Source organism: Apteryx rowi, unplaced genomic scaffold, assembly GCF_003343035.1.
Source record: "Apteryx rowi isolate R43461 unplaced genomic scaffold, aptRow1 scaffold_134, whole genome shotgun sequence".
NCBI classification, from domain to species: domain Eukaryota; kingdom Metazoa; phylum Chordata; class Aves; order Apterygiformes; family Apterygidae; genus Apteryx; species Apteryx rowi.
This window is the reverse complement of record NW_020447575.1, coordinates 1,354,994-1,370,428: the sequence shown is the minus strand read 5'-3', so window position 1 is coordinate 1,370,428 and position 15,435 is coordinate 1,354,994. Positions and strand designations below refer to the sequence as shown.

The 15,435-nt window shown below is 45.2% G+C and overlaps 1 protein-coding gene across 1 annotated transcript in view; it reads left to right on the top strand.

The window, feature by feature from the left end:
• Nucleotides 1-15,435, top strand: part of GAP43 (growth associated protein 43) — a 55,628-nt gene that overhangs the window by 29,476 nt on the left and 10,717 nt on the right. The window contains exon 2 of the mRNA XM_026056899.1: nucleotides 1,789-2,410. Within this exon, the coding sequence (XP_025912684.1) occupies nucleotides 1,789-2,410 (622 nt within the window). The remainder of the gene's footprint in view (nucleotides 1-1,788; nucleotides 2,411-15,435) is intronic.

Genomic DNA, 15,435 nt, shown 5'->3' with positions numbered 1-15,435 from the left:
CACAAACTTTTTCACTCTTCCCCTACATAAGCATGGTGGTGCCTAGTCTCACCCCCAGACTTGTATCCTGGTGTGTTCAGACCTGTTCTGCACAACTATGTGGAGAGGCTGTCTTCTTTGGTGATGTGGGGCTGGTCGTTCCTTGGCCCCCAAGCCCCCTTGAGCTCACTCGTTTACCTGCGGAAGAGGGGAGGAGGAGCTGCTGTTGCTCAGCCTGCCCTTCAGCATATCTTGCAAGTGCTGGCATGATCCTGCTTGTGCGCAAGTGCTGGGGTGGGGAATCCTGCGCTTGCTGAGAGCCTGGAGGGATGTGGTGGGTACCAGCTCTGGCACGCTGGTAGTCAAGCATTGAGTTCACTTGTACTGCTTTGCTTACACATGTGTGCCTTTCTGCGTCTCATGTCTGTGCTCATGCTCTGCAACAGCAATGATCATTTCCAGTCTGTTTCTCACTGATGCTGCTGGAGTGGCCAGTCTTCTCTCCCCCGCTTCGCAAGTGTGGTGTTTCCGGTCTTATGTGTGCATACTGCAGTGGCTTATTCTCTGTTACTACTGCTGGACTCTTTTTGAGTGTATTTATCAACTGTGTCCTCTGCCTGCTATTCTGGTCCTGGGCCTTTCCCCAAATGGCATCTCTCAGTAGCAATGGCCTAAGAAGTGATTTCCTCTTCACACCCATGAATAGTTGCTTGCTATCTCTTTCAGCCAGCTCATTTTCTTTCTCTTGTGACCTGAGCCAGTGCTGGAAGTCAGGTGCAGACAGCAAAGAGGCCACTGCCTCTGCTTCTGAGTAGCTCTTTTGAATGATTCCCATTGGGAATTTTAATAGAACAGTGTCCTTTCATCAGTATGCAGCTGAGCTGTTACTGGCTCATGAGCTGGTAAATTATTGGGGTGAAACATGGTGGATTCAGTGGGGGTTTACAAATCAAGGATTATCCCTCTGTAGCAGACCAGCAGAAAGCACAGATTCTGTTATGGTCCTTTTTAAGACTTTAATACATGGCTTAAGGCACGCAAGCATGGGAAATGGCAGTTCTTTGTTACAAGGCTGAATTCCTCCCAGTGCTCAGAGAAATAATATTAATCTGCTAAAACTGGAAAGACTGATATCTATCTGCCTATTATTCCTTCACTGAAGGTATGAGTGGAGGAGCAGAGGCAGTGCTTGAAGTGCTTGCAGGAAGGGCATTTGAGAGGTGTACATCATGTGAATATCTGTGTATGTCTGACTGTGCATCTGTGGTGGAGCGTGTGGCAATACTATTCTATATTGGCAATCCTGAGCCAAAAAGCTATAAAGGACACAATGCTCAGTGTTGATAGAGTCACACACCTGTGAAACATGGTGTCATTAAAAAGAAACAAAGAATTGAAGGCTTAGGTGGATTGTGAAAGACCGTGAAAATAACCTGAGGGAAAATGTTTTGAAAATGACAAGGGGAAAAAATTGGTATATTTCAGAACGGATGGCAAAATAAATAATTGGAATAAACAGAGACAACCCAGCTGGTTCGGGTCTTTCCAGGCTGCCAACATGCTCTCAGCATTGCTGATTGAGATGATGAGGTGCTGTAAATTCCCCTCTGTCTGTCCAGCCCTTTTACTTAATTACAGCCACCTGGTTTCAAACCCATACCAAAGGAAAAGGCTATTTCAAAATTTGCCACCTGTTAGCAGGAGGGGGAGGTGGGATATTTCTAGTGGAACCAGAGCTTGGGCTGTACCTGCAGAGGTCCTGACTTATCTCCCTGTTTTCTCCTCTGTCCTTCCTGTTTTTATTCAAAGGTTGAAAAAAATGAGGATGGGGACCAAAAAATTGAGCAAGATGGCATCAAACCAGAAGATAAAGCTCATAAGGCAGCCACCAAAATCCAGGCCAGCTTCCGCGGACACATAACAAGGAAAAAGCTCAAGGGGGAGAAGAAGGGAGATGCCCCGGCCTCTGAGACTGAGACCGCTGACAAGAAGGAGGAAGGCCTTGCTGGCAGAGCTGGGGAGAACAAAGAGAGTGATGCGCCTGCTGCCACAGAAGCTACAGCTGCTGACAGTGTCCAGGTGGAGGAGGGCAGCAAAGACAGCAATGCACCAGCAGAGGAGAAAAAAGGGGATGGAGTTGCTGACACGGGCTCAGAGCAGCCAGCCCCACAGGCTGCCACTCCTGCTGCTTCCTTGGAGGAAAAGCCTGCCGCTGCTGCCGAAACGGAAAGTGCCGCTAAAGCTTCCACTGATAACTCGCCGTCCTTGAAGGCTGATGAAGCCCAAGACAAAGAGGAGCCTAAACAAGCCGATGTGCCTGCTGCTGACACCACTGCCACCACCACCCCTGCCGCAGAGGATGCTACTGCCAAGGCAACAGCGCAACCCCAAATGGAGACAGTGGAGAGCAGCCAAACCGAAGAGAAGACAGGTGAGTGAATGCCAGGGAGTGGGCCTCTCTAGAAATGGATGCCTCCCTTGGTCTCCTGGGGATGCATCTGAGGTTGATCTGCAAGGGACAGTGCAGGGATCAGAATGAGAATTAACAAGGTAATCCCTTGCTGGGTTTTAGAGGGGGGAGATGCATATTGTTGCTTAACATGCTCTCCTCTGCTTCCCAGAAGCTTTTGGAAATACTGCACCTCCTCTGGAGGTTCATGTTCCTCTAGGTGGATGTGTCATCCAGCCCATTCTGCATGGTGGCAGGAGAGTGTCAGGCAGCTGTGAGGTTTGGAGGAGTCTGGGAGAGCTCCCCAACCACTGCATACACTAAGAGGAAGATGAACCTTCTCAGGCACACTAACACAGGCAGCTTCAGTGGAGCAATAAAGCAGCCTGAGCTGATACCATCTCACTAGAGGCTGCCAACTTGAACTGGAAATTTCGTGAGGGAAAAACTCTTTCATACTGCAGGAGGTAATTTAGTCTTCCTGGTGGGATGGTCAAGAAGGAGCCAAAAAGGCCTTTTTTTCCATCTGCTTGTAATTGGATGAGACTGCTGTTACAACCACATCCTAGTAAGGAACATCTTGTTATCAGCATCACTTGTAATTTCATCCACTCCAGTACTCTAGCCCCTGTTCTTGGAGTAGCTGGTGATAGCCATATGTATCACTTGCATGAAGCTTTTAGATATGTGTCAGCTGGGTCAGACTTGCATGATAAGAAGATCAGGTAGGGAGAGGAAAGATTAAAGGCCCTGACAGCTCTGTGAATGAGGACAGAAGAGAAGACTGAATGCAAACAATCACCCCAGGAGGTGTTTTCAATTCTCCTTTATTCTTGACCGAGCTGCAACTCTGCTTAGCTAGTTCCCCTGGGAAGAGGTGAAAAGTTTTGAGAGGCAAAAGTGATCCTTTTTGACAGTGACAGTATTGGCAAACTATAGAGAAGAGCTGTTACTGAATTGCGATGCTGGTGTGGGTAGAAAAAACATGAAAGACCTGAAGACGCTCTTGCTCTTTCCCTTTTTTACATTATCAAAGACACAAAAAGTTTAAAAAAAAAAAAAAAAAAGAGGGGAGGGAAAAAAAAGAAAGATATCATCAGAGGTGAGCACTACATAAAACTTGATCAAGAAGCAATGCCAAACATAACTTTGACCTCCACATGCATGAGACTGTCAGTAGCACAGGACATTCTGCATTCGTTAGCTTGTTGGGGCAAAAATTTGGAGTATCACCTTGATATTCCAAGGTGAGCCAAACATCCTGATGTGAAGGTTAGTCCCTGCATGTAGTCTTGCACTTGTTGATGTTTCTCCTTCACACCATTTGGTCTACTACTTCTCTTCCCCAAATAATAATTCCCATTCTCTTAATTAGACTTCCAAGCTTCACAGCTAGCTCAGGACTTCTGTTCCTGCTTATACCGTTTTAGAAAGAACAGCTAAGAACTGGGAGAGGTGCTCACACAGAACATTATGATTTAAGGTGTGGACCAAGTGTTGAAGAGTTGGAATCTAAACTGAAAGCACACTACAAAGGGATGTATGTTTCACCTCCTTTTGTTTAAACATTTCTGGAGGTAATGCTTAAACTCACATCTTCTGTATTGCCCTTTTATGGTCCAGATCTCCATCCCTTTGTTCTTACTTTGTATGATGAGTTGAGTGGCAAAACAAATGTTAAGCTATGTGGGAGTGATTTGAGAAGTCTAATTTGATATGTTGCATGCTGTACCTGTTTTGTTTATATATATGGGCAAAGGTATTTACCAATGGTAAATATAGAACATCATAGTGAATCAATCTTTTGGGGCCCTGTGTACACAGGAAAGAATTTTTGAATAACGAGTGATGATAAATTCTTATTTAAGATTTGGAATGCCTTATTCCCAAACAGGAATGGTGATTCTGCTTTGAATTAACACCACATTTTTATCAAGATTAATCTGTTGTAATGGATAGAGATAGCCATTCCTATGAATTTCCTATTTCATTTGCTTCATTTTACCCTTTTCTCAGTTGCCAGTCATCAAAGAATAATTTTTATTCAGTATTCTCAATTATTTGCAAATATCTTCTGCTTGCTTTTGTTGGCCTTCACATCATTTGTAGTGGGAACATTACAATTTAATATGCATTTGCATATGATACTGTAATTTATGTAAATATCTAGCCAACGGAATAAGTTGCAAAATCTACAATCAAATATATATTTAAAATGAGCTTTCAGTGATTGTTTGAGTGTTCAAAGCCAGCACGGGCTTCTATTCATACTCATTCAATATTCATCTAGTAATACTCAAGCTTCCAAATGTTTACAGAAAGCAGACATGGAAGGTTTGTGGCCACAGTCAAACTAGTATTGTCTTTACAATCTTAATGAATATAGATTCCCTCCCCCCTCCCCCAGATTCCTATCCCAGTATGATATCAGCCTTCTAGTCACAAACTTGAATGGCTGGGTAAGTGACCCTGAGCCATCCAAGGCAGAAATGGAAAAAGACCCTCTTGTCCATCTCTCTGAGGATTTGGGGTCCTGTTCTGCTATACACTTTATGGTACAATGTCCATAATAATAATAAACTGTTTCCTCTTCAAAGAATCTTCCACAAAAGAGCATCATCATCATGTAAAAGGTCTCACAGCCAGGAGATTATTACCTGATATAAAGCCTATGTTCTCTTTTTCCTAATCATTTTCCTATGACTTCCTCTCATCTCTTTAAAACTCTCTGTTCCTTTCTTGGTACTTACTCCCTCTACAGACTTAAAGATATTTGCCGTGTTTCGTCCTTTCTCCCAGTCACCCCCACCCCCACCTCAGAAAGCACAACACTGGTGGTTGCTGGCACAGCTGTGGTGATTTGGTCATCCATGAAAGAGGGAGGCCCACCAAACATCTGCCACTTCAGTACTCCGCCAGCCTGGGGACAGATCTGCTTTCAGCTTCATCAGTTCCCTTCTCCCAGAAGTCATCCCTTTGGCTTTCAAAGGTCATCTCTTATCATTTCTGTGATCGAAGACTGGCACAGTAGTGTGCAGTGTCAGGCTGCCAAAAATAAATCAAATTGGCTCCTAGCCAGTATCATCGGTTGGCTGGTTGCCATGGCATGCTTGGCTGCTACTACCGTGAGGCGTGCCGGCCATGCTATGTTTGTGTGGTGATGTTCATCTGCCTTGCATTTTACTATGGTGGCTGCATCATTTTATGTATGTATATCTTCCTTGGTGTGAACAGAAGCAAAGGGTAAGGGCATTTCATTTACATCCTGGGGAGATTTTTTGCCTTCATCTAAGGACAGGAAAAAGATGGCAAGAGAGGAAAGGACTGAGTGACCAGATAGAGAATTGCATGATTTTTAATGCTTAATATTTAACATTTATGGAGTAGGGGAGAGGTTGGGCTATTCTTCATACCAGTGCCTATTTCCTCTGCCAGCCCTCAGCCCCCCTTTTTACTCGGTTCCACATACTCTACCTCTCTATGGATAATAGCTTAAGAAATGGCTTCAGCCAGACTGTCCTGTATCCAGTATTACTTGATTTGGTATCCCAGGCATTCCCAGTTCTGTGGCAGGGCAGTTTCTAAACAGTCTTCATGGTATCATGTCAGGGCAAAGTGGATGGAATCCAACCAGGGTAAACTATGAAATGAGTCAGTGGGCTTCAACTGGGGGCAATGGGGGATCAGTGTAAGAAGGACAATCTCTTAGTTCTCTTCATGACTTTTGGGGGTGACTTGCATGCCAGGAAGGCATTCTCTTATCTGAGCATCTTTGCCAAGACTTATGTTTATTGGCTTTCTTGTTATGATCCAACTTTTGCCTCTTTGGAGTTGGAATTATGCTTACAGAGACTCTCTTAGATGCCAACCTACCCAGCAGGAGAAAATTCAGAAGTAATAGGAGGGAATTTGTGTTACATATGGATGAGGTGAGCCATATTCCAATCTAAGTTGCATTGGCTTAAATCTATAGAGTCTCCATCAAAGTCACTGGAAAGAGCCTGCATTAACACAGCTTTAAAGTGAGATCAGCAACCAGCATAGCAGACTATCGAAGAAAATGCGGTACTGTGTGCCTTATAGGGAGGAGAGGAGGTGAATGTCACACAATGTTAGATTCTCTTTGTACTTCCCCAGGTTTTTGAGGCTCACCTCCAAGTCTGGCTAGCTCTCACATCAAAAGCATTCTCAGATTGTCAGGTAAGAATACAACAAAGCCCAGAAATGTGAAAAAGTAAATTGTGCCTAAGGAAACAAATTGATCTTCTTTTGTTGGGAAATGAAGAATGCTTTCTCCTGCTTGATGAAATAGCTTTACAGTGGAGCAGTTTTACAGCTGAAATGAAAAATCAGCCAGCCAACAATTGCTTTACATGTAAGCGGGCCTGCAGTTCCCCCAGGGCCCTGTATCCAGCAAGAGGAACACCGGGAGGCACCATCTTCTGTTCACTTCCTCAAAGAAAGCAAGTCCCTACGGATCCTTTTTCATGATTTAGAGTTGAATCAGTTCTTTGTTTTCAGTTCAATCAGCATATTGATGGAAGGACAATAGTTACTGCACCTAGGGAGCACTGGCTATATAAAGATTTGGAAAGGGAGATTGTCTATTGTCATGTACCAGCTAGAGGGTACAGTCTGCGCTACGCAAGAGGACTGCAGTTGTATAACTGGAATTTTAGTCTTGGCCCATGGGTAGCTGGCATGAGACAGAACACCCTCACTACCATTCCTGTTTCACTGGAGCTTATCTCTTCTGCTACACCTGGCAGCTGAGGAGAGCAATGCAAGCGCACTCATCTTCCCATGACTGCTCCAGAGGGAACAACTATAAGGAAGCTTGCCAGTGTTTTCTTGTCTGTAGTGCTACCAAGCAACAAAGTAAGAGTATAGATATGACCTGTAACATGTTAAAAGGTGACAAAGTATGCACCCAGTCCTCAGTTGCTCTGAACTTTTTAATCTTTGCATCATGTCTGGATGGGTATAAAACATGACCAAATGGATTGCACAGTATTTCACACCTCCTTTGCACTGATGCACGTAGCCATGTGAGGGGCAGGCTGAGGAAAGTGGGCTACTACATCCTTTGAAAAATCATGTTTGGACATAGATGTTTAATGTACAAGGAAGGCCTATGTAGTTACACATTATGTCACATCTCCCAAAGTACATGAATCCAGCACACCACCTGCTACAGGCACTGGTACAGGTTTCCTGCTTTGCTGCAGAATGAAATGCTGTCTCTTCTCCTATGCATGCCTTAGTTCTGATATTGTCAAATAAGATGCAGCCTGCCCAGTACAGGTGGGAGCTGTGCTAGTGGTGAAGAAGGATCTGACCTCTTTTAATGAAATCCTAGATAGTACTACATGTATTTAATGATAAGGGAGGGGAGGCTTACTCTGGAAAAGGCCTCCAGAGAAGAACAGTCTAACTGCACTCAGACCATCTTCAGAAAATGCTCCAAAATCCCCACGTGGGAGGAAGCCTTTCTGCTGTAAATGATAACCAAGTTTTCAGCTGAGAAAGGCTCAAAGAGAAGGACGAGGGACAGAATAGACAGACAGACAATGAAATTATAAGTACCTGCTGCTTGCTGTAGCTTCTGGCAGAGCTTTGTACAACCACCAGTGTAATCTCTTTACACTAGGATTAAGTAGGCTGAATTTTTCAGATAGACACAAGCCTGTAGAGTATCATCTGGGATTTATGGTTCCAGGGAGCAGTCCTTTGAAGGTAACACTGCTGACTGCACAGTGCAGATGACTACTATGCACAGAGGGATTGGATAGTGAAAGCTCACCCAGGTCAGCATGATCAGGTTATTCAGGCATTCCTAGAGTGCTGTATAATAGGTTCATTAATCTGGGATAATCAGTGGCAGTTCAATGATCGCTTCAAATCTGTGCAGCAGCTCCATGGGCCCTAACAAGGTGAAATTTACTCCCAAGGGGTTTTGGCGCTGTGCAAATAACTGTATAGGAACATAGGAACTGCCAAGCCAGATCAGACCCAACATCCATTTACTGTACTTCTCCAGCTGTTGCTAGCACTACTATAGGCAGATTTGGGATAAACTGCCTCTTTACTAGGACTCATCCCTGATCTCTGCTATCTAGGATTTGGTTTAACAGTTGGAGCATGATGTATTATCTCTTTCAATACTAATTATAATTGTGGATATACATGACATCTATATAAATGCCCAGTCTTTGACTGAGTGTCAACAGTTCCCCTGACAACTCCAACCAAATGTACAATGGCTGGAAGGTTCACCAATGAATTTGTTACCATTGCCTTAAATATATTCCTGTACTTGTATTATATCACAGAAAGAACAAAAGCTTCTGATAGCCGTACTTTAAGGGATTCCTTGTAGTATATAGAATCATATAGTATGTGCATAGGCTCAGATGGCATAGTACCATAGCCCTTGCTGTTCATCCTTTTGCTGAAGAAAGCACAATGTTTTCTATTGCTTTTTATATGAAAGGTTTCCCAGGCTGCTTGTCATCTTTGTTGCTTTCTTCTGAACTCCCTTTAGCTCTGCAAATATCCTTTAAATTGGGTGAGAAACACTGTAGACATTAGTTCCAGAAGAGTCTGTACTCATATACATGTATTTCCAGAAAGGCATTTCTCTTTGGTATTGTTTCTCATCCCACTCCATAAGCACACCAACATCTTTGCTTTCTGAACACAGCTGCCTGTTGAGCACTGATGACACCATCCTGGTCCATTGCTGACTTGGGAGTTCTCCTATTTGTAAAGATACCATAGAAATATTTTATTCAGCTACATAGTTATCTGTGAGATTGGCAGCATCCAAGAGAACCAAAGAAACTGTATGCAGTGGCAGGAGGCTTAGACGTCAACTGTTGCCATTCAGGGATCCACTGGCATCAGTTCTGCAGGATAGATGCTGTCTCCAGTTCTGGACCTCCAATTGACCTCTGAAAGTCCAACTTAACCAAGCTGAATTTTAATAGGTCTTCGGTCACAGTTTATTTCTCAAGACTATATTCATGCTCCAAGCTGGACTCAAAGGAGGGCTTCCTCATTCCCTAGCCTTTTTCTCTTTGTTGCTGTTGAATATCTTTCAGGCAGAAAATACAGAAGGCACTTGACGATAATGTATGGGGGAAAATAAATGACAGGGAGTGCCACAACTCTGTGCTTAGCTGTTCTCTGGAGGGGAGGCTGGTCTGTTTTTGCAGGTTGCTGGAACTACACCTTTCTTCTTAGGTTCTACATTCTCTGCTAAAGGCTCCCTTTTCATATCATTTAGCTCTAATGTCCTGTACCATATAAAGAGCCTTCATGTTATCCTCTCCAAATGTGAATATGAGGTCTGTGGGAATGTTTATTTTTCCTTTCTGTTCCCTTAGCTACATTACTGTCAGCACAGGACACTGGAACAGAGCTGAGAATCTCAGCTGAGGTCCTGGCAGTCAGGAGCCCATGCTGGACATCTGCCCTTTGCAGGGCTGCAGAGCAGACTGGAAAAGAAATATGGAAACCTGGACAGGGCCCAGAGATGCAAAGGAAAATGATGTTCTCCTAATTATAGGAGAAGTGAGACTCAAGACTTCATGTAAATAAGTCTTAGAGAGAGGTTGCAGGATCCCAATTACCCAGAGTTCAAAGGACCACACTCTTTTCAGCCATCCCTTAAGGAAAGAATGTATGAGTCCTGTCTTCATCATGAAAGAAAACAAAAGGTAGAAGACACTATTCAGCCTTTCCATCTTTCCTCAGCAAGACACAGTAATTGGGAATGCTAGTAATAATAACTGGACATCACCTGTGACCTACAGGGCTTAAGGAAGAAGAAAATCTCTCTAACATTTGGAAAAGCATCTAAATCTCTATGCTGAAGCGGTGCAGTGCTGCAGAGCCATAACTGACAATGTACTGAATATACTAGGAAAGGGATGGGAGGGTAGGAGTGAAAGCTGTGACCAGTCTACAGTAGCATTCCCTAGTGCTGCTAACTTTGAAACATTTTTCACGGCTGCTAAGACAGACTTGGTTCTGCCATAGACCTGACTGGATAACCACTTGAAGAAATGGAAGAAGGGATCAAGTAGAGGTAATTTAAAGTTGGGGTGTTTGCAAGTGTTTTAAAACCCCTTTGCTGTTCTTAAGGGCTTTGAGCACCCATGGATGTGGAAATGTCACAAGCCTGTAAGATAGAGAAGGAAAGTTTGAATGCAAGCTTGAGTGGACTAAGTCCATAACTGCCTAGTTTCTGGCTGAGTACAGAACTCCATCCCCTCACTGGGTCTGGTCCAAAATAACAGATTACGTATTTCAGTCTAAGGACCTTGTGTTTCCTATCCCATTATTTTTTTCCAAGCTCCCCTTCGTCCCTTCCCTCCTTACTTCCATCTTTTACAGCCTGTTCAGAGGCAACACTCATCAGCCATAGCTGCAACTACAGGGCTGAAATCTAAAGTTTCACTAACTTATGTAAGGCCAGAATTTCACCTATGATTTCAGCATCAATATCATAAGCGATTCTCCAGTCATCAATGTTGAAACAAGGGACAAGCTACTGGAGACCCAACCCTGAGTTGGAGTCTGCCAAACTGCACTTCAGACAGGCATGCAAGTTGAAAGAGTCTGTGGACTTAATCTTAGATCTGTTCACGAAAGGAAATTCTGGCTAGTCCTTTGTCTACATGTACAGTCCATTACTCAGTTGCCATATTAGGGGTCCAGATGATCACAATGAAAGGAAGTAAAGTCTTTATTGCCAAACAGTGAGTGGCCGTGACTGTCACCTAGATCACCTAAGCCTGTACCATATGTGCTCAGTCCTGAACCCTTCACCCTGCAGAGCTCCCACTGTTTAGCATGGACATTCAGGGTGCTGTGGTTTTGCAAGTCAGTGGGACCGGTGAGTGTTTGAGAGACCCTTCAGCATTTTAAACAGTTTTGGCACAGGCATTTAAGCTTATCTTTGGGGTTGAGGGTACACTGAAGCCCACAGCTGCCTGCTCTACCTCTTCCTTGTGTTCTAGCCAGCATGCCATTAGGCAATGAGATAAAGGTAGGGTGAGGTGTAAAAGTGGGAGTGATGGAGAATTGAGATGAAGGCTGGTTTTAAGCTGTTCACCCTTAAAATATAAACAGTTTATACAAAATGTATGTAAGGGTTCTCAGTGTAGCTCTTTGCACAAACCCATCCCAGCAATACTACCAGGCCTTTTTTGGGAGACCTATCAGTGTGGCCTAACATAGTGTCAGGCATGGGGACTAAACTTGTCCTCTAGCCCATGACACAACCTCTCCTGAACACACCTGAGGCCCAACAGGTGGAGGGTGGAGAAATGCACAGCACTGCTGCTGAAAAGCACCTGTTCTGTGGAAAAACAGAAGACTTCAGTCTCAGGAGATACTAACCCAGTACTTTTCACTGCACTCAATAAATGGAAACAAAATGAGAATGAAAATGTTTCTTTGTGCCTCAAGCTAGAAGCCTTCTTCATGGCTGAAACCAAATGTCTGTGAGAAAGATGGATGGAGTCACTCATTTTTACCTCAGGGACCGAAGAGAAAATTCCAGCATACTAATACAACTACTTTTTGTCCTTCTTTCTAGCAAAATACCCCTGTGTACATGAGTTTGGCAGAAACGCATAGAGGGGTCGAACCTAGCTGCAGTTCAAACCACTTCCATGCAGGGCTTCTGAGTCCTGCCATGCAGGAATTTTTCAGTAAATGCTTTTTCAATAAAGAACCTTTTGATTTGTCAAAAAAAACTATAACGTACCAGTTTCAGGAAGGGTGGGATTTCTAGATGAAAGTAGTAAGAAAAACACATGCCTTTTTTTAGACTAGCTAGCGCTTGAGAGTCAGGTTCTCCCTGAGGGGAACAGGAAACATGGGCCCAGGCCTTACAGTGCCTCAGACCAGAGAGCTGAAATAAAATGAGTTAGCCAGCGAGCAAGCCATTGGGCTGTTGACTATGCTGGACAAGGCTTCCCTTGATCCCCCCTGCTGGAGCTGTTCCACTTTGAATAAATTATTAATTATTTGTTGGGGCGAAGATGTGGAGCTTGGTCTCCCCCATTCCAGATGATTGCTCTAACCACTGTGCTACAGAGTCAATCTTTTCCTCTGGCCCAATGAATATTTAATGATTTATACAAATGGAAAAGCTCCAGCAGAAGAAAAAGAGTGAGAGAGACATGTTCATTCACATGGATATTCCACAACATCTCCCTGTGACCGACATGCAGGACCCATGCCAAGGACCTTTACAGTGAGTAAAATCAGCCAGAGGACCAGGGGAGAGAACACAAGCACGAAACAGTGGGGTACACACTGCCTCTGCCTCAGGGCAATTTCTGAGCAGCTCATACCCAGGCTGGTTCATACTTCACTGAAGTCCCTCTTCTGTGAGGGCCATGATCAAAATGATGATGCCAGAGCCAAGAGTGCAGGCTGCTTCACCTTGACTGAGAGCCCCAAGGCTCTGCAAGTGGGAGTTGCAATAACTTGCAGCTGCCATGGATCTGTCCAGGGCTGGGCTTCAGCAGACTTCAGCTACATGTGAAATGGTGGATGTGCAGCATGTGTAGCAGCTGCAGCCTTACCCCACAGCCAAGGCAGGACCACTGCAGCAGGTAGGGGACAGTGGGCAGCACCAGCTAGGGGCGGTCATGACAGTGCTGAAATTTTCTTTGACTAGGGAAAGAAGCATTGTTTTAGGGCTAGTTCAGCAAAGGGCTATCTTAGAACCCCGTATGGGTACTTTTTTCCACCACAGAAACAGTACAGAGGAGCTTAAGCTTTGCCAGCAACAACCCAGATGAACCTGCCTCTCTGTGCTTTTAAGTGACGTAACCCAGCATGCTGCACCCTAGGTTAGGGCTTCTGTAATCAAAATAAGCAGATGAGGGCATGCCACTCAGCATGCTTACGTACTGCTGTTTCACCCTGTAGAACGAATCAGGTTTTTATTTGTTTTTAGCAGGACCCCATCCATTCTGATATTGCACCAAAAGGCCCCAGGCGTCCTTCTTGCCCTCAAAACAAGCTGCCATGCAGCACAGGTCTTGCACCTCATACCAGCCTCATGCTGCCCCGGCAGTGCCTGCCGACAGGTCTGAGGAAATGGCTACATCCATGGGTCGGCCCTGGTGCATCACCATCTTGGGTGGCAGTGTGGTGCATCCCCACAAAGGTGTCCCCTACCTGGGGGACACCAGGAGGCTCATGGCACCATGCTCGGGCCTGTGCTCATGACATGAGGCCTGGGGGGTGGCCCAGCTGCCGTGGTGGGCACCGGCATGATGGCAGTGCCCTCTGCCGTGCTCAGCTCCGCACTGTGTGGTGAGGAAGGTCAGCCCTGGCGGCTGGCTGGGCCCATGGTTGTGGCACCAGGCCCTTTGGTTCAGCGGGAGATGTTTGCAGCTGGCTTGCTGGGGTGCCCTTGCGTCGAGGCTGAATTCATTACCGCATAATTGAATTCTTATTGTGAAAAGCCTGTCAGGCAATTAAACCAAGATGGGTATTTGCAATGCAGCTGCCCTGATTTGCTTGGTGTGGCATTCAAAAAGTTCAGAGGCTGGAAAGTCCCTCCTGTGGGAGGCAAACCAGAAGAGGGTTTTTCCTCCCCCTACCTCAAAAAAGAAAAGGAGAAAAAAGACCGGATTTGAATTAAAATCAGAATTACTGATGCTAGCCACTGCCACCTTCACAGGGAAGACTGCCGCTGGCAACGTGAGCCCTCATGAAAAGCTTTCCAACCTTCTCCTTCCTTCCTGCTGTGCAGCTTTTCCACTGCTCTTGTCCTCAAAAATGCCCAGAGCCAGCTGCATGGCTGCCCGATGGCTTCCTTTCTGCTAGGACACAGTGCTTACTGGGTAAGCATCAGCCCATAAGATAAGCTGGGTAAGCATCAGCCCCTTAATGCCAAGATTTCTCAGGGCAGAAGACGTGATTGTTCAGTCTGACCTCCTGCATTAAGACAGGCTGTGGCATTTCACTGTCCCATCCTTATGCTTTGTCCCTGGCCCCTGATGGATGAGGTGACAGACAAGGGAGAATCAGGCCTTGGTAGTATGGGGAAGGGGTCCAGTCACCCACCTGGTTTTCCAAGGTGGCTGCGACTCCTGGTCTTTCCACCCCTGGAGGGCAATGATTTAGCAGTCCCAGACAGGGGCTTCCAGGTGGAGAGCAGGCTGTTCTGCATCACCAATGCCATGCCATGTTGTTTCCAAGTGGAGATTTGCCGTCAGGCACTCCCAGTTGAAAACCTGCTCCTGTTGAAATGAACAGCAAAGGCCCACCAGCTGTGTATATTGGAAATATTAATATCTTTGATGCAAAGAGCTGATGTTGTTGATGTTGCAACTGCTGGGGACATTTATCAACAAGATGTCTGTGGAAGGCCTGACAACAGCTGCTTAATTCATTTTAGCATCAAATTTGCAGAGCTTTGGTGTATGAAGATGGACTAAAACAAACTAATGATCTCTAAATGAAATTTCTCTTTAATTTAAATGCAAAGCGGGAAGATGGCAAAGGGAAGAAAAACAGACATTTTATATCCTCTCCTTGCTTGTAATTCCCTGCCTTCAGCTAGATCAATATCATTTCATGCTGGAGATGGAGGCTGCCTCCGGTTTCCATGGCAATCTGGGTTGTTGGAGGCTTGCAGGCTCCATGAATCCCCGATTTATCAGCCTTCTAGGGTTTAATAATGGAGACCAGCAGTCAGGCAGCTTATGAATGGCACATGTCTTTTGGACTGGGGGGAGGGAGGCAGGAGTGTGGTTTGTAGTAAGGGCTGGAGCAATTTGTTTTCCTGTCACTGACAGCTGAAGGGGGAGGAGTACAGGGGGAGGAGCAGTGCATTAATTCTGGAAGCACTGAAGGAATTTCTAGACCTTTTTGCAGCAATTATGGAAGATTTCTTCCTCTGGCCTCCTTTCCCTGGCCAGCTTTGCTGGGGCAGGGACAGAGAGCAACTTCACAGCCTATCCTGTATGACA